The sequence below is a fragment of the Phasianus colchicus genome, chromosome 17, assembly GCF_987193195.1.
Source record: "Phasianus colchicus chromosome 17, bPhaCol1.hap1.1, whole genome shotgun sequence".
NCBI classification, from domain to species: Eukaryota; Metazoa; Chordata; class Aves; order Galliformes; family Phasianidae; genus Phasianus; species Phasianus colchicus.
In genome coordinates, this window is record NC_143452.1 from 2529975 (window position 1) to 2549051 (window position 19077).

Below are 19077 nucleotides of genomic sequence, written 5' to 3' on the forward strand. Positions count from 1 at the left end.
CATTGTTCTTTGGGAGTGCTGAAGTGTGCGTGTGGGGTGGGGGGAATAAAAAATAAAAAAAAAGGAAAAAAAAAAATCAATGAGTGGATCCTACTTCTTGCCACAACCCCATATGGAAGTAATCAAGCACGAGGGTGGCAGCTGGGGCCAATAACAGTCACCTGCAGTTGAGGGACATGGGGGTTTCGGATGGGTTTTTAATGCTAATTTCCATGGGAAACAATGCGGGAGCGCGCGGGGCGCAGCCGCCGAGAGCAGTGAATGGCCCCGATGGGAACAATGGCTGCACCTGGTGCTGCAGCACGGCCGGCACGCGGCACCGCACATCTGTTCCGCCCCGCGCACACAGCGTGCAGCAACAGGTCGGGCTGCCAGCCTGCAGCCAGCACTGCACACCTCGTCCTGCCCCTCTGGGGAGAGCTGGACCGATACGGCGGCGTTGGTTTGGTTTTCCAGGTCCCTTGGAAGGGGTGGCTGCGGGTGCTGCAAGGGGGGCTCGCTCCTCGCCAGCTCCGTTATAAAATGCCACTGAACAAAGCCAATCAAAGCCACGATATTATACTTTAAAATGCTTTTGAGACCTCTGAAATCGCCACTGTCCTCGTGCATGACTGTGGCCGACACACTGGGAAGCCAAAGTCTGGTGACAGAAAGACACATCAGGCTCAGGGGCTGAGCTCAAGCCTCCATCCTGCACCGCAGCAGTGAGAGCAGCACCTCCTGCTCCCAAACCAAGGTCTGTGCTGCCCCCATCTCCAGCTGTTCCCAGGATGCCACCTGAATTAAGGCTCCACGGCAGAAAAGTTTCAGGGCTCCTAGAAAGCTGCAGTGCTGCTGCCCCAGGGACCACGCTGCACCCAGGCCCATCTCACAGTGAGCTGCTAACAGCAGCCCTGCACAGAAGGACTCAGTGCCATAAGGGGAAGCTTGCAACATCACGGTACTGGTAAGTCAGCTCTTTTATTATGGGGAACAAACCCAAGCAGCAACAGATTATGACCAGCTCAAGTTCAGATGTAAGACACCAGCCAATGCTGCCTTAAACCTCTTACACACACAAGTCCTCAAATGACTCCATCCAGCTACCCAGATATCCTATAAATATTGTACACACACAGATCTTGCTTCTTTTTTCTCCAAACCCTGAAAAATTAGAGCTGAACAAGCAGAGGCCCCCAGCTGCCCCATCCCAAAGAGGCTTTGGCTGTTAGCTTCATGAATTCCTGCCCACCCAGACAGGGCAGCCTGCAGAGATCACGGGGTGCAGGACCCCACACAACAGCACCACCATGGCCTTTTCACTACTGGATGAGTTTCTGCTCTTTTCCTTGGGGCAGTCTCTGCGTAACACACTTCTCAGATTAAAAATTTATTCTCCTTGCTTCTAGCAACCCTCCTGCCCCCACAACCCTTTAGATCCTCTGCTCACTGCACTCTCCTGTGGTCATTCCTTGTCCAACCTGACTCTGTTTTGTCCTCGTCACCTGGCTTCCCACCCAGGGTCCCTGGGCTGCAGGGTTTGCTGGTTGCTGGAATCGGGGCAGCTCTGGGCACCTGGCAGGGGACCTACAACTGTTCTGATGAAGCCTCAGTAGTCCCCAAAGTCAGAACACCATTTCCATATAAAACTGAAACCACAGCCTAGAGCACAGCTCTGAAAACATCTGCACTCAGACACGCCACACAGGTACTGTAACCAGCCACCAAGCTCCAAGCCGTCTCCATCCCAACCACCATGCTCAGCTCCTCACACACCCCAAATCCTTCCCTTCATTTTTCCTTCTACAGAACCCACAAAGGAAAAGTTTTCCCCAGGACTTGAGCAAGAACCTGGGGTTTTAGGTTGCTCAATGGCCCAACTGCACCACCCTGATGCTAGCAAAACTTCCGCCTGCTCCCGAGTCCCTGGAGCAGCTGCTCCTGCAGCCAGCAGTGTGCTCACATGCTGGACAAACCCCCAGGCTGGCAGGGCTGCTGGCCTGGAGCACAGGGTGCTGCCCCTGGGCACTGCATAGCCTTGTCAGAGCTCTTCTGCTCCTATTTCCTCCTTTGTGCTGCTGTGCTGTGAGGTGCCCAGCTCGCGTAGCTGCTGTCTGCAGGCTCTCCTGGGGACACCGAGCAGACTAAGAATCGTATTTAAAAAACCAACAGCAAAACTATATCCAAGCCCTTTGCAAACTCCAAGAGAATGCAAACCTTGGGGTGGGAATGCAGCGTGTCCTGGAAGGGTGCTCCCACCCGGCTGCTGCACAGGAGCATCTGCAACTGCCAAGCTTCCCCAAAACCAAGGGGAAAGGGCAGGTTTGGAAGAGGAGGTATATCAAATTGCAGTGGAGTAAAGCAGGAGCTGAGATGCAGCAGCTGCAGCCCGGCAGTGGAAGCGTCAGGGCAGGGAGGTGCGCTCCTGTGCCACATCGATCCACAGATTTACATGCTGGGAGCATCGGCTGCTGCGCGAGGAGCACGGAGACAAAAAGGAGCATTCTGACACAATGCAGAGAAAGGCGAAAACGCAGGGAAGTGAGGAGGGCTGGGGGCTGACGGAACAAATCTGCCTCTGCAGATTTCCCCCAGCTTCAATATTTGCATGCACAAACGAGAGCAAGACGAGGCACAGCAGAAAAACGCGTTTTGCTAAAGCACACAAAAACCTCCCTGGCTCCGCGTTTCCCCAGAAAGCACCAATCCCAGCCCTCTGCTCAGGAAAAATAAAAGGGGAAAAAAAAATAAATCAAACTGAAACCATTCCACGGCAACACAGAGCGAACCCCCCCCTCCCGCAGCTCTCCACTGGCTCCATGTTATTTCAGCTGCAGGATCCCTGCGCCCATGCAAGTTTCTCCCCCTCCCGCCGCCAGCACACGGGCTCAGGGTGCCACACAGCCTCCCCAGCACCCCAAGTCCCCCAGCACGGCACCACGAGCCCCCCAGGCTCCTTCCAAATCAGCCGGCTTACCCTACGTGGCGAGGTTAGCGCAATCCAGCTGCTGTTGAATACACCTCGTTTCGTTGCAATATAAATAAAAAGGCTCTTCCTCCACCGCTCTTAATCTGGGAGCGCAGGCTGAGCCCAGCCTTCCTTCTCCTTTCATTAGCTGGACATGTGTCAGGTCCCTCACATCTGCGATTTCTCACTGCCTGGAGCCGCCTGTCCGGTTCCAGGGAAACACAGATGGCTCCCAGATGGGGAGGTCCCGCCGAGCCGCCCGGCTCCCACCTCGCAGCGCCCGCTCCTGCCCGCACCGCGCTGCCGGGCGCCTCGCCAGCTGCCAGCACCACCCCGCACGGGACGTGGCGCGGGTCTGTGGCACCGCGCAGGGACACACGCTGCTCCGTATGCAATGCTGAGCCCCCGGCATCGGCCCCGCGAGCTGGGAAGCAAGTCGCTTGTAAATCATGGCCGGGAGGAGCCTTCGCCTTTTTCAGACCGGGGTGAGCTGGTGGATAAAGTCGCCAATCGGTTTCCTGATGGCTCGTTCCCCCGCGCGCAGCGAGCTCTCATGTGCGCTCCCCTGCGAGACCCCGCCATGGAGTCTGCGAGGCGGCATGTGGGAGCAATTAGGGGCAGCAGTGAGATAACAAGAGACCGATGTTGCGAGGGTACCAAATGAGGGCTGGAAAATTCAAAGGAAGAGCAATTAAATGCGTAACATACTAGCTGGGATCGAAGAGGAAGTGTTAAAGCAAAATGTAAATCCTAAATGTTTTATAGGAGGAGTGAAGCCCACGAGGGCTGCAGGCGTGTGAGGGAAAGCTGCTGGGCATCCCTCTGCAGGACCGTGCTGTGCCCTAACGCAGCGCCAGTGGCTCTGCAACCCACTCACAGCCCCTTCCCCACGAACAGCAGCAGCAGCACACTGACAGCAGCACAGCTGCCCTAAGGAGCAGAAGCGAGGTTGGAATTTTGCTTGCAGAAATATCCCGCTCTGCAGTCTGGGCACTGGAGCACACAGGTGGATGCAAAGTGCTCGGGAGGAACTCACCGCAGCAGGCTGTGTTTTGCAGGCTCAGGTTGTGATGTCATCCTTGCGAAGTGTTTGCAGGCAGTTTTAGCTCTCCCTCCACCAGCCAGACTCCTACGTACCTTGCCAGGGCAGCACTGAACCAAGAGCTGCCACTGCCCAACCCAAGGGATTCTCATTTCTCAACACCAGAAATGACACAAGTTGAACCCTGCACTCTGTTGGTGCAGGGGTGGCGGGTATTTACTTGCTCACAAGCACAAGAACACCTCTTGTTAGAGTCTTTCCACATCCCCGCACTGCTGCCATCCTCCCGGACCCCTGCACTCGGTGGCCCTGCAGAGCTACAACCCAGGACACCACCAAAGCTCAGCATTCTGGCTTGCCGGGGCTTTGACACTTGCAATGAAGGTTGTGCAAAATACCAAAACTCTCAGTATTTCATATGCCAAGATGGAAAAACCAACTCTGAGTTAGACAATGAAGCAAGACAAAAAGCAAGCACCTCCACAAGCACTGGGATCCATAAAGCTGATCTCCACGGTCCCACACCCAACAACTTGGTGCCTTGCAGCATCACTGTGGGGCTCCACAAGGCACGAGGTCACACAGCAGCTTCACCCAGCAGGACTGGCTCCAGGCAGAGGGAAGCAGCCCCATGTTGATGGCACTGAGCATCAGGCACTGCTGCTCCTGCCCTGCCCTGCTGCACAGGTCCTACTCAGGAATTCCAAGACTGCTGCAGGAGCACAGGGGAGGAGGAGGATGCTGCGACCAAACTGCAGTGATGCAGGTGGGGGGCTGCTGGGTCTCTGGGTCAACACCATCAGAGAAAGCCCTCTTCGAAAGCAGGCAGTGTTCTGGGGCCCAAAGGGGCTAATTGAGGCAGGTTAACTGACACCTCCAACCCCATTCTTTAATCTTATTTTAATGCAAGGACCACAATAGACTTGATGTCTAGGTAGGAACTGCTGCTTGCAACCACATCTGCACCAGCCTCAAATCACATTAACTAGAGATGGGGGAACCTGGGTGCCACAGCAAGCCCTCACTGTGCTGAGCCTGCTGCCAGCACTCCTCCCAACACAAACAAGGGAAGATGAGCACTGTTGAGAGGCCCTGAGCCACAGCACCTACTGCCCTCGAGCAGCTCACCTGTGTAACCCACAGGCAGCCTGCCCTCTGAATGCGTATCACACCAGCTTTCCAAAGCCCAGATCCCTCTGCCCATGGACAGCACAATGGAAAGAGCGAGGCCAGCCAGCAGCAGCATGGAAATTGCTTTCCCCGACTCACCACGTCTATCTGCTGCTGCTTTCTTCTCACGGCAATGTTCCATGGAAAGAACGATGCAAACAAAGTTTGAACAGTAGGAGCTATTGATACCTGCTGCTCAGTGTGGTTTCTGAGGAAAGTGGGGAAATCTGAAGAATTTTTCCAGTTTGCAGTGGAATTTGCATGCCTATCACAGCCCATTCCCACAGAGCACAGGGGACCTGGACTTCTTGATCTCCCTTCAGTGCCACTGTATTTCAGAACCACTGATGCTTTACTTTCTGCCCACTGTGCTCTTACCTTGGAAAGAAGCTCAGCATGCACTCATGGCAGCCTGGGAAACCTCTGCAATTCTGGGCTGATCACTTTCCATTGCACAGAAAATAAATCCAAGCACACCAAGGTGGCCAAAGCTATCTATCAAGCTAAATGGAAACTGTAAATTCATGCTAACTGGAAACTGATGGAAACCAATTGGGAACCTCCTCCTCCCCCAGGCCTGGGTTTGGCAGCGAGTCTGATGTCTCATCACCTCCTTTCTGCCTCCCTCAGAAGCTGCACCCCTCCCAGATTTATCACATTTAACAGATATCTTCTTTTTAATACCTCCATCAAGCTAGCACACAGCAGATCATGTTAACAAGCTTAATTAGTCAAGTAAAGCTAATCAAATTGCCTCATACACGTGTAGGATTCAGCATTTATACCATTTCAATATTACCCAGCATTGAAGGCTGGCCTTAACTGAATGAGCTGAATTTACACCCAGAACAACTATGATGACACACTAAGGAAAAAGCAGTGGGAGCAAAGGTTCACCAACTAAGCACAACCTCACCGAGTTCCTGCAGCCTCACTCATGGCTGAGGACTGATGGCAGGGGAAGGAAGGGAAAAGGACTCTGGCAAAGGCAGCCTTGCTCCTCTGACCACATACATGAAGGGGGCGATGTCCCATCCAAAATAATGGGGGAGACTGGTTCCTAAACCAAACACCCGTGCTACGATTAGAAATCCCAGTCCGTAGTTGTCATGGGTATTAAAACCAAACGTGGAAATATGGAAAAAATGAGTAAGCCCATTTGAATAGAGTAGAACCCAGCCTGCAGAGGATTAAGTCTAGTTCAACAGCTCTGCAGCTTGACAATATTTTCCAAAGAGCAAGGTCAAAAGGTACGAAATCAATAGCAGCCCTGTTGGATGGCTGAGGTTTGTCACAAGGCACACAGCACCCCTCCAAGGGCAGCTCTGGTGACAGTGGCTGCTGGGCAGCCACGCAGGGACCAGCAGGAGGGCCTGCAAGCCAAGCAAGCACATGGGAACACATCTCAAAGCAACACAACGCGTGCCTTTGCTCTCATCCCAGGAAGGGCAGCATTTACAATCAAATCCCAACACATTGTGCAGACCCCAAGCCCTTCCCCATGGTTGGACAGTTAAGCAGCGGCTCGCTTCCTGCCCTCCTACCAGTTTTCCCCTTCCAGGACAATGTTCTCACCCTGGGATCTCCTTTTCTTTCATCTCACACCACTTTCACAGAACCTTTCCTCCTTCACCACGCATTTCCCTCCTCTGTGCCCCGTGGTCAGCACAGCTGCAGGCACTTTGCACGGCAGCTGCACATGGCACATGCACTCCTTGTGCTACCACACGTCCCGTAAGACGGCACCTCCATGCCATGCTGCTGCCCACGAGCCTTACAAAAAAATCCTCTGTTCTCTTTTGCTCCTTTTTTTCCCAGCAAAGCCCCTGGCTGAGAGCTTGAGGCCGGACTTTCCAGCTGCTGCCAGAGTTCTGCTGGTTTGCAGGGTTAGTGCTGAGCAGAGCTCCCTCCCTTCCCCCCCACCAAACAACCCAAACCACATGGTTTAAACGGCGACTTCCCTTCTGGTTTTGTCGATTTTTTTTTTTTTTTTTTCAACATTTTCCTTCCCAACGCCTATACTTGTCAGCTCCTCTTCAGCTGTCAGCCGGCCCACGAGGGTGGATTGAGGGGGAAACACAAAAGCCAGCCCCAGCTCAGCACTCCGCGCCTGGCCAGCATCCTGAGCTTCCTCTGCTGGCTCCACATAAGCTGATGTGGGCACTGCTGGGAGCCATCCGTGCAGGACAGTGCTGTGCTCCCCTCCTGCCTGCTGCTGAGTGCTGCCCATGGGAAGGCTGTGCAGGGCCTCAGCAGGGAGCTGCAGCCAGGGAAGGCAGGAGGAGAGCGGCTGGATCGTGGCTATGGCCAGTGCTGCAACGTGAAGAAATGTTAATTAACAGGAGGCTCGTTAAGAGAGCTCAGCTTGCATCCAGATCCTCCTCCTCACCTTTCATCCCGCCGGATGCTCTTTGCTCCCATTCCTTCTATTCACATTTTGGTGCCCTGTAGCCATTCCTCCTTCTTTTCCAGATCCTCTTCCCCTTCCCACTCCATGCTTTCAATCTCCTTTTTGGCCTTATTTCTGCTCCACACCCTGCCTTCACCATCTCCCTGGCACCCACACACCCCCTGGACAGCCCCAGCAGTGCCACACAACGCCTGTGCCCAACCACAGCTGCCAGCTGCAGCAGCCCAGCAACGCGCCAACCAAAAACCAAGAGGCACGTGGAGCTGAGACAATGTCTGCCTGCACTGCTATTTGTCTTGGCACCGAGAGATGCAGAAGAGCAAGATGTTAAGTGCAGAAGGTGAAAACCACCAGCTGAAGTGCTTTATGGCACCCAGCAGATCTCCCCTTGCAGGCAGGAACAAAAGCAGGGCTAAGTGACACTGGTGGCAACATGCAAAGCTGAACAGCTGCCAGTTAGGCTCGTGCATCACCCAAAAACATCCCCTTTGGATGTGGGAGGGTTAACTCCCTGCCACCAAAGATCAGCTCTGTGGTAGGAGAAATGAAACAAGAAAACAAGTGAGAAAACACCATTCTGGAGTCATTAAGGTTTTGAGACTCTCCAACTGGCTTCTATTAGGATTGCATCCATATTTGGGCGCCTGCAGGAAGGGAAAATAAAACAAGAGCGATTTGCAGAGGCACAGAGCCACCCACGGGATCCCTGATTTGCCTTTGCTGCCTGCAGGAGGTTGGTGCACAGCCCTAGGAGGTCCAGGAAGGGTGAATGAGGACCTGAAGTTTTATTCCCTTCATTTTTGTAACAAGCAAAGCCTACTTGCAGACTCACAGTTCACAGCAGCAGGAAGTTCATGTTTACAAGTTTCCAGGAAAAAAAAAAAAAGCCAGCATTCCTGTCCTCTGTAATCCAGTGGTGAGAGCTCAGCTCGTGTGGGAGCCCCCAGCCCAGCGCTGCATAGAGCTCTGCCTGTCTGAAATACCCAGCCCCAGAGATACAGCTATGGAATAGCCAAGGCCACAAGGAAAACAGTAATTCAGCAGCTCAGTGGAAAATACACACTGAGGTACTGTAACCACGCCTGGGAAAAAGCTTTTTAGCATCATGGGTTCACACTTTGAAGAATCTTAAGAGGGTGAAAATCTATATTCAGGTATGAGCACAAAGCTTTCTCCTCCTGCCCCCTGTTATGTCCTCCCTTACGGATGCTAAAAGACCACAATCCTCTCGCAGAAGTAAGGCACAAAGCAGGGAGACCCCAGGCAGCCTGCATTCCACCAGGATGCCAAAGAGCCACATTCACATCGCTGCGTGTTTATTTAGGCCATGTTGTACAGTTTAGTAAATACTACAGAGCGCCTAGGGGAAATTCTGATTTCCTGCACACATATTGGTCCCAGGGAAAGTTTCAATCTTGACAAATGGCTGCTTTCCAACAGAAAAATGATTCAATCAGAAGATTCTTCACCAGATTTATAAAACAAACTCTTCAACAATATGAGTGCAGATCATTGCAGCAAAACATGGAGCAACAGTCAGAAGGATCAACGAGGTAGAACAGTGATACAGAAGGCATAAAGACAAAGGGACTAGAGTGATAAAAAGGTGTTACAAAGAGGACGTAAAGGTGCTCACCTGCCTCTGAACATCTAATCACAAGGAAAACCACACAAGGGAGGATCTCCAACCAGAAATCTTTCCCTGCTGGCAGTCAGCCCTTCCATGAGGTCTAAGAGAGGAGCAGCCAGGCTCCACCCCTTCTGGTCCCACAGTTGAATTGCCTTCACCTGTGCTCCCAGGGCTGACTGGTTCCTTTCCCCAGGTGCTCAATCAGTGTTTCAGGCCATAACTCAACAGTTACATACACACAGCCAGCTTCTCCCAAAGAAGCAGCAGAAGAACAGGCCAGCAGAGCACACAACTCATCTACCTTGGAAAGAAGCAGGATTCAATGTAATGCTTGCCAAAGAGCAGCACTAAGCATAGCACGTGTGCACCCACAGCCCTACATGGGGCTGCCCATCACAAATGTAGCGTCCACCCCACCTCATCCAGGCAGCCACACTCCCACTGTGCAGCAGCAGCAAGATTCCCAGCCAGATGAGAGGGATGGAGAGGAGATGGGCACACAGAGTTAGCAATGCCTGTGCCTCCATCCCCAGAGCCCTGCTGCCCGCACAATGCCTGCCCCACCAAGCCAGCAATGTGCACAGAAACTCTTCAGACAATTCAAAGAGAGGGGTTTTCAACAGCCTCCCAGGAGCGGTTGAGTGTTACTTTGAGAACCACATGAAAGGAGGCAGAGTGCACAGCACAGGGCTGCAGTCTGTTAATTCACATGGGGAAGAGACCGAGAGTTTCCTTCAGTCCAGAACTGGGACACACTCAATGTGAAACTTGAACAGCTGTCAAAATCTTCATTTTGTACACCACAAGTTAAAAAAAAAAACAACAACAACAACATACGCCTCAGGGAAAAGACACCTCCTAATTCAAGCAACAGCAATAAAACCTTGGAGTAAGAGATGAAAAAGAGACGCTCACCGGCAAAGCTTCTATGAAGCAAGGTTAGATGCAAAGGCATGCATTCTTGAAATAGTTGATTTGGCTGCGGTGCTACCCAGAAAAAACCAACAGTTCAGACATACGCTTACTTCCTCTTGGTTTCATTAATCCACCCAGAGCCCACGCTGTCACCACGCAGTGTGCATTGCCGGCACTTTGCCTCCAGGCTGCTCTGCCCAGGTGAAGCAGCACATCATTCCTCTTTTCTTAACTTTTCCCAGCTGTGTTTTGCTGACTATCCCCAACAACTCCACCTGTTCCTGCAGATGGAGCAGCTGCAGCTAAAGGCAAACACCTGGTCCTGCTGCAGCAGGGGCTCAGGGTTACAGCAGCTCCCACCCAGCTCGTGTCAGTGCTCGGCACAATACGCTGCCCCTACAGAACCAAGGCCACCTGAACCCCTGCGTGCTGATTTTTGCACTGAGCAAGGTTATTAGCATACAGTCAGCTTCTGCAGACTGCTTGTCTATCACAGCCAGTGGGACACAGAGCTGAGCAGCAGAATGGCCCTGCTGCAGTTTGCTGCCACGGGTCTTGGCTGGGACCATGCCTCATGGCTCCACTGCCCAGCCTGCACCCAGCTCCCACCCTTTGGCCAGCCCCAGTCCCATGGTGAACACATCTGGGTTAAGACCAGGAGGTGGGAGTCAGCTTCTGCTCCCAGGTAAGAGTGACAGGACAAGAGGGAATGGCCTCAAGTTGTGCCAAGGGAGGTTCAGGTTGGATATTGGGAAAAATTTATTCTCGGAAGGAGCAGTGATGCAGTGGCACAGCTGCCCGGGGAGGTGGTGCAGTTGCTATTCCTGGAGGTGTTACAAAATGTGGAGATGTGGCACTGAGGACTGTCGTCAGTGGGCATGGTGGAAGGGTTAGGGTTGGACTTGATGACCTGAGAGGTCATTTCCCAACTTAATGTGTCTACGATTCCAAGATGCAACCACAGAGAGTAAAGATAGTGGCACGCTTACAAAACCAAGCAAACCCATTGCCCAGCAGGCTCTGGGTGTGACAGCACAGTAAAAGATGCTACCTGGTCCTTAGCCCTGATCCAGAATCACAGTCCACCTGACTTAATCCAAAATACAATCCACCAGATTTAGTCCATCAAGGAAGAAGGTCCACCAGATTTAATCTATTTTGGAAGAATGGAGATAACTTGAGCAAAAATTAGATTTTGCACAGACAAAGCTGACAGATTCAGGGATTAGTTCAAGAAAGCCCAGGGGTCAACTCAGAGTAAGAAAGATCTTTCAGCAAATTAAACTGTTTTCCTGACTCACCTCCAGACCCCTCAACTCAGCAGCACAGGGACAGGACCTGGGAGCAGCATGGAGTGCTGGGGCTGCCACTCACACCCCCGAGGCTCTCCCATGTCTTCTTGGGCCAAGCCCAACGGGACCAACATCAGTGCAAACCCTTTGCAGGTGCCAGTCCGTGTTGCTGCTCCTCCTCGCCTGTGTCCCAGCACAGCCCCATGGCCAGAAGCTGGCTGTGAAAATGAAGCGCTGCCACTTGCTTGACCCATGCAAAATGGGTAACCCCAGAGGGATAATCCTGCTTTAAGGAGGGAACAATGGGACCTTTGATGAAGCATACAAATTTTATAAACGCCCCGCTAAAACATTCCTTTGTCTCTGGAAATGGACGATGGACCTCTAAAATGAATGTTGCATGTGCCTGCCTTAAGCCGTGTAAGGTAATACAAGGCAGGCAGAGCAGGCTTCTCTTTCTTGTATTGCAAGACACCATAAAATCCGTAACAATGCCGAAGGCAAGTTTCCCATGCCTACAGATATCTGTGTGCTGCCTCTGCCACAATGTGCAGCTCGAAGGAGCTCGAGTACACGGCCATCCCATCAGCCCCACCTCGCAGGGCAAAGCCCCTCTATGTGCCACAAATGGGCCTGGGGACAGAGTGAAACCTGCAGCTGCTTTCATGCTGGGCGGCAGGGACTGGGCTGCAGCACAGCGCGATCTTCGCTCCTGCTCTTAGTCAGCCTCTGTGAAACTGAGAACCAGTGCCAGGATTTGCATTAAAAAAAAAAAAACAACAACAACAACATCTGAAAACAATTCATTACAGTCTAGGTGCTGCTTTATGCTCACCGTACAAAAACCCACTTACTTGTTCTCTGACTTTGTGGTACCTCGGTCCAGCAGCACAGAAGGGACATTTCAGCACTCTGTTTCACCCTTCAGTGTAAACACACACACACGGCGCTGAGGAAAAGCAGCAATGCTGTGACCTGACACAACCACTGTGCTGGGGATCATCCCCACGCCGTATCAGTGACTGGAATTACCAGGGCTTTGCCAGCAGCTCAATGAGATGGAAACTCACGCTCCCGCTGCCAGGATATGTTTGCCGGGATATAAACTATTTGGATGCCTGGAATATTTTGACTCAGTGTTATAAAACAGGTGCAGATAGGTGCATCTCCATTCACAGAGCAGCCGCTCTGGGAAGCACAGCCACACGAAGCACACCATCCATAGCAGAGCTGTGCTTAGCACTGCCCTCACCCTCATTTCCAGCTCCATCCCACACTGGAGGAACAGTCAGCACAGAGTTGGCCACCACACATCTTTGGGGCTCTCTGCAGAACCAGCCCTGTCCTGGCCTTCAGCTCCTTGCAGCGTGCTGCAAACCCCTCTGCCCAGGCTGCCTGCACCCAGCTCTGCAGCCTCAGCTGTCAGCCCGGTGCAGCTGGTGCCCAGGCAATGTCAACAGCATTGGCCAACGGTGGAGGAGAGGCAGGGATGTGACACACACAGCACGCAGGAGCAGCGATGAAGCCCACAAGTCTTGTTTTTGCAAGCATGTTTTACCATAAAAACAGAAGTAATTTTATTCCCATAACTTTATAGCTAACTTAACTCTTTTAATTAGAGGTATGGGGCTCAAGGGAAACTGCTGTAATTACTGAATGGAAAATAAAATCTGATGAAATGGCAGCTGCAGTGGCTGAAGACTTAGCATTGCCTGAGATCAGGCAAATCAAGAACTTGTACAAACTACGTTATGACACGTACCCACTCACACACAAAAAGATGTTTTAGAATAAAGTAGTTGTCTTTTTCCTCTTTCAAAACACCTTTGAAAAAAACGCAGTACTACAAAAGAAAAGAAAAAGGTTGTTCAATAAGATAAGTGCATGCAAGATGAAAAAGGAAGGAGACATGCCTGCGAACGTCTGATTCAAAGAGCACCCAGCACACAACCAGCACAAGGCAATGCAGGTGCTGCTCTATGCAGGGGCAGGGAAGGAACGCAGCGTGTTGTGGCTGCTGCCTCTATGGGCAGGAGCTGAGACATCGAGTCCTCCCCATCCCGCTCCTCTCCTGCTCAAAGAAGACTCCCAGCTTTGTCCTGCATGTAGGTTTTGTCTCTGTCACATGAGCTGCCTTCCTGCTACAGCCCTGAAGGTCCAGGCTGGTCCTTCAATACCAGGAGAACCTGTGAAGGAGAGGGCATTGCGCCTCTTAAGCATTCTCTGCATCTTTTCAGTTCCAGCACTGAGCTGCATCACAACTGTTATCCACTCCCTTAGTGCCTCTACTTCTCATTTTGGCAATGCAGAATCCACAGACGCAAACCAAAGAGCAGAGCTCAATGCTGCGATCACAGCACCGTGCAAACCCCTGTAAAATAAATATTTAAAACGTTTCAATGAGCCCTGGGTGAGCACGGAAAGCCAAGAGATGAAACTGACAGGATTTGTGTCCACCGTTGGACCCTGTCTCACTTTCAGCCAAACTAAGCTGCTGGAAACACAAATGTACCGAGAGTTCCCAGACAGCACCAAAACACAAACAGCATTTCAAGCATGAAGCTGGGAAGACTTTTGCAGGCTTGCGTTCATCCTCAAATAAGTAAGATCAGAAAGGCACAGAGGAAAACTTGAAAAATTTGTCCTTTCAAGCAATGAGAACCACAAACCATGCCCTGCTGCAAGGGAAATGAGTATGTGTTCAGAGCGAGTAGCAGCACCATTAACCTACAGTCTATGCTGCAGCAAAGGGAGTTTTCCAGAGAAGGGGCATCTGCTGCAGCCAAAGTCTTCCTCAGGAGACTCCATCAAGTTAACTTCGAGGTGTCAGGCACACCTAGGTACAGGGGGCTGGCCACACTTTCACAGAAATAAAACAGCCCTTGGGGATAAGGCACCCATCAGAGTATTCTAAAAACTGGTGACTCACGTGGCCGAAGAGCTGTAATCTGGGGTCAGCAGAGAGATTAATGAATAATGGTAAAGGGATGCAGATGGTTCACCAAGAATTCCTTTTTGCACATTGCTGATTTGTGGTCCCGTTACCCAGCAGTCAGGCCCACAACCTGTAAGGACAAGCCACTGCCAGCGTCCCTACACTCTAATCCCTCCTTTCTCAGCACACATTTAGAGGTGAGGACTAGCCTGGCTGAAGAAACGAAGAACAGAGGAAAGAAGGCAAGCGCAGACACATGTATTTCCCTTCTCTGAACGCAGCTGGAGGTGACAGGGCCTTTAAACAGCCAACACACTTGGCATGAAGTGAGAGATCTCTCCTCCACCCCATAGCACGGAGCTGTTTCCTCTTTGCAGTGGTCCTGGCTCTCCCAGATCTGTTAAACAAATCTCCATCATGGTTGCCACCAATCTGCCACATTCTTTTTTTTTCTGGAAACCACTGTCAGGATTGCTGCCTTCCCTCTTTGTCTCTAAGAATCGGTCTGTATGAGCATCCAGCCATGGCAGAAGCACCAAAATATCTTCCAGCAGGTGCCCATGCTCATAGAGGAAGTGGGTATTTAAACTGACACAAGTAATCTCAAATTAGGCATCAGGGTTTTTCAGCACTTCCTGACCTGAGAGCTGGATCGCATCTCTGGAAAAACCTTCCTGCAGGTGCCAGAGTTTCTCAGCCCGATGCCAAGCACAGCTCGTATCATTACTCACCATGGGCAGGTGATCTACTGGCATTTTTAGTGTGAACAGGGAAGCAAGCAGCAGAAGGAGAGCAAAGAACCAGAAAGAATTTCTGGCTAGAATTTGCTGCTTTAAATCATCACATCAACATAGGCTGTGTGCTGGAACCGCCACGCTCGCATCACAGAAGCGAAATGGGCATCAGGCTCCCATCCAGCTTGGGTTTAATGGCAGGGAAGACAGATCTGCTCTTTGAGAAAAATCCCTGTTGTTGATCTCTATTTTGTCTTGCAGCGGAGTACAGTATTCCTCGTTACTTCCTGCCAAAAGTGGAGGAAGTACTATGGCACTTCAAAGTAATTACAGCAGTTCAGCCGAGAAATGGCTGCATTTCAAACTAAGCAGAAGATGAGAAAGTGGGGAGTGGCTCCCTGATAAATGTTTAACCTGCTTTCAGACCTCGGGATGAAAAGACATTCTCCAGAACAAATAACTGCTGTTTGCTTAATACCTGTCCAATTTGTCTCCATAAAGCACTTAGAGAGGCCTTACCCTGCTAGCACCTCGGTGCCAGACCTGGGCAGCACAGCCCCGACACGACAGCTGGTGTCCGAGGAGCAGGTGGTAGCGGGGGATCCCAAAGAGGCTCTGTTTGATCCCGTTTCCTTTTGGTGAGCTGGTATCTCGCTCTTGGAGAAACTGGCAGACGTTTGGCTGTGCCAGCACTGCACCTCTGAAATAGGCAGCCTGGCTTTTGTAGCAAGGCTGGAAATTTTCAGTCTTCTGATTATCAGCAGAACAGCCACAATTATCCAAATAAAACTATTACTATATTGGGCCTTGGAACATAAATAGAACTTAATGGATTTTATTACATCCCAGGAAGCAAGAGTTACAGACGGAGAAGTATTGCTAAGAGTGCACTGCTGCTACCTATCAATTTCTCCTAAACACTCAGCACTTAAGAAACATCCAAAGAAACACACTGCTTCCACAGCATAACTATTTCAAATTCCCCTTTGAGCTCTTCCCTTTTAGCCAACTTGCACGGCACATTTTAGCAGCTGAAAATTAAAGGGTCACAATATTGAGCCTCAGGTATCGAGTGCACAATGGAAACAGCAGCTTACACAGAAAGGGCACTGCTGAGCACCGCAGAACAAGTTTGTTGCCTCAGAGCTGGAAGCCCTCTGCCATGAAGTTTCTTATTCAACTCAGCAAGAAACAAAAGGAAACGTCACAGCCATGAATTTATTCCTTACACAGCCGCTTGCAAATCATGCTACAAAACCAGAGCTAGGAGCAAGAGTCCACAGCTCAGGCTGCAGCATCCTCTTTGATCTGATTTACTCCCATTCAAGTGAGAGGGGTCAGCCTAAAGAAGGACTGCCAGTACTTCAAGCTCTCCTGCTGGAGCCCGGCTTCCAGAAGGCCACATAGGAGCCAAGGACAGGAGATGCTGCAGGTCCAACAGAAGCAGCTCGCAGCAGCAGAGCCGGGCGGCGACGCAGCCACCAGCCCAGCAGGGCTGGAACAAAGGGGGGCCGAAGGAAAGCAGCCAGCTCTGCCGGGCTTCCCCTGGCCCCTCCTTGTGTGGTAGAGGAAAAGCAATCTTGCCACTCCGGGGACTTCCCACCTGGCCCCGCTCAGAGGTGACAGCCCAGGCCTGCTGTTATCTCCAGCACAGATGCGTTTATTCTCCCGAGAGCCCCCCGCATCTTATCTGGCCGGCCGCTTCCAAAGCCTATCGCACAGGCCAGCTAAAACCACTTTAAGCTCTTTTATGCAGCTATTTCTGAGAGCGTGTCGGAGGGGAGAAAGGAAGGAAGAACAAGAAGCTGGGGGGTTGCTGGAGATGTCAGAGCACAGTTGCTCGGTTCCCCCCCCCCTCACCATGCCCTGATTGTCATGGAAAGCAGCCTCCTGCCGTCTGCACCGCTCCCTGCCTCCCCGCCTTGTAAACAGGACCTGGCACATGAATGGAGGCACAGTTTACAAAGATCCCTTGCTTAAAGCAAATTTGCCTCTCAACACATGGCCAAACTCTCACACAATAAATTAACTATTTGGCAGCCCCCGAACTATTACTGGAGCCAAACCAATTAGGGTTTAATGTGATCCCAATTTCCTATTTCTGAGACTGGGGTCGGGATTGAGGGAAGGCAAGGGGGGAGAGGAGGGAATGAGAGCTAAGTAAATCCCCCCTTGGTTTATAAATCCTTGCCAATCATCCCAGATAAACCTGTCACCCACAGCTCTAAATCTGTATCTGCACTCGTACGCTCGAAGGGATGCTATGGGAAAAGGCACACTGCACTCTGCGTGCCCGACTCCCAACATGTGTTTTCCATACTCGGGAAATTCAATCATTTAAAAAATATTTACTAAGCTTTGTCTTTAATTAGAAAAACATGACGACGGATAAGGAGAGTTATTGTTTCTAAGCTGGAAATGTCAGAGATCCTAATGATGTCACAAGATAAACCCAATTACCAACCCACATGTACGCTGCCAGGGAGGCAAACATTTTAAAGAGTTTTTCATCTCCCCTCCAAGTTCAGTGCTCTACAGTCACAATTAATCAGAGGCTTCTTGGCCCCCACCAAACCCACTGAGGGAGGGGGGAGGGCTGTGACTGCAGATCTGTTAGGCAGGCTGTTTTGACGCAAAGGAGCTTGCCCGCAGGGGGAGGAAGATGGGAGCCATTTGATGACTTTGTGTTTTAACATCCTGGCTTCAGTGCCCCCCCTGTGCATGCAATTACCTGCCATCACCTAAACCAGGCAAACCACCCTCAGCTGCACCTGGAAGTGCCACGCAGTGCGCGTTCACATCCTTGAAAAAAGTGCTGGAATAATTTTCTGGAGCAAAAGCCATTGAAAGATTTGCTTCCCACACCACAGCCACAAAACGTTGTCACCTGCAATACTCACACGACTGCAAAGAAAAAGCCTCGAGGAGGGGACAGGCTGCCGAGATCCAAGCTGGCCCTGACGGTGGGTGCAAAGGAGCAGCTGTTGTCCTCCTTGCTTCGTGTGAAGGCAAAGGAAGGTTGAGCATTTCCACCACGCTGCTGCCTATAAGATGCTGCTGGAGCGGCCCCGCAGATGCGCCCTGCACTTCCAGCCCAGCTCGTTCATGCAACTCCAGCCAGATGCAAAGAGACTCCGCAGGCAGGATACACAAGAACTTAGAAGTATAAAGCAAATATTTGTTGGCTAACGCACACAGAAGAGAGCTGGGATGTAATGAGTTATTAGGAGAAGCATTTGTGTGCTCACCACTCCTGATAAGGCATCCAAAGAGTTACTGCTGGCAGGCAGGCAGGCGACAGGGAAGGTCCCAGGCTCAGCTGCTGTCTGCCACCAGCCCAGTCCCTCCACACTGCTCCACCAACCCCACAGCCCCTGGCACAGCACTGCCCTACATACAGCAGCACACACAGCCTCCCTCTTCTCTTCCCTTTGGGATTTGTTACCTCCCCATTTTACTTCTTTTCCTTCTTCCTTGAGTCTTGAGCGACTAAGGGACCTCAGGATGTAGTTTCAAGCTTTCTTATCTCTGCAGATTTTCTCGTGGCTCTCTCTCAGTGGTCTGAGTCAAGGTTACACAGCTGCACCACATCAGAGCCAGGCCACAGATCCTCAGCACAGAGGCAGCCAAACTTTGGGGTGGGATGCTTACAGCAGAGGCTGCGGAGGGACACAGTTCCTCCCAAGCACCCTGATAAGTACCACACACATCTCAAGGTGTGAAAAAAAACAACTCCCATCGCTACTGCCAGTGCAGATCATGCACTGGAATGCTGATGCAAGATGACCAGCCTCTCCCTGCCATGCTACCTGAGGAGCAGGGCAGAGATGAAGAAGGCACGAGGCTGCGGGGTCACGGATCTGCTGAGCAGGAGCGAGCCCTTACACTCTGCTACTTCTGGATTTGGGGGAAATTTAAGATCTACACCTCCTGTATGCCAGAAACGGCTAGACAAAACGCACAGAGAGGCCAGGTGGGATTGCTCCCGGTGGTAACAGTTAG

The 19077-nt window shown here is 51.5% G+C and overlaps 1 protein-coding gene across 7 annotated transcripts in view; it reads right to left on the reverse strand.

Annotated features, from left to right (window-relative positions):
* CBFA2T2 (CBFA2/RUNX1 partner transcriptional co-repressor 2) overlaps positions 1–19077 on the reverse strand; it is a 50391-nt gene that overhangs the window by 23385 nt on the left and 7929 nt on the right. The window contains exon 1 of one of the 7 annotated variants that reach the window (XM_090152280.1): positions 17976–18269. The exons of 1 other annotated variant lie outside the window; for it this stretch is intronic. In XM_090152280.1, coding sequence (XP_090008406.1) covers positions 17976–18102 — 127 coding nt within the window. In that variant the 5' untranslated portion in view covers positions 18103–18269. 5 more of the 7 variants (XM_090152279.1, XM_031603106.2, XM_031603104.2 and 2 more) reach the window with 5 other exon arrangements.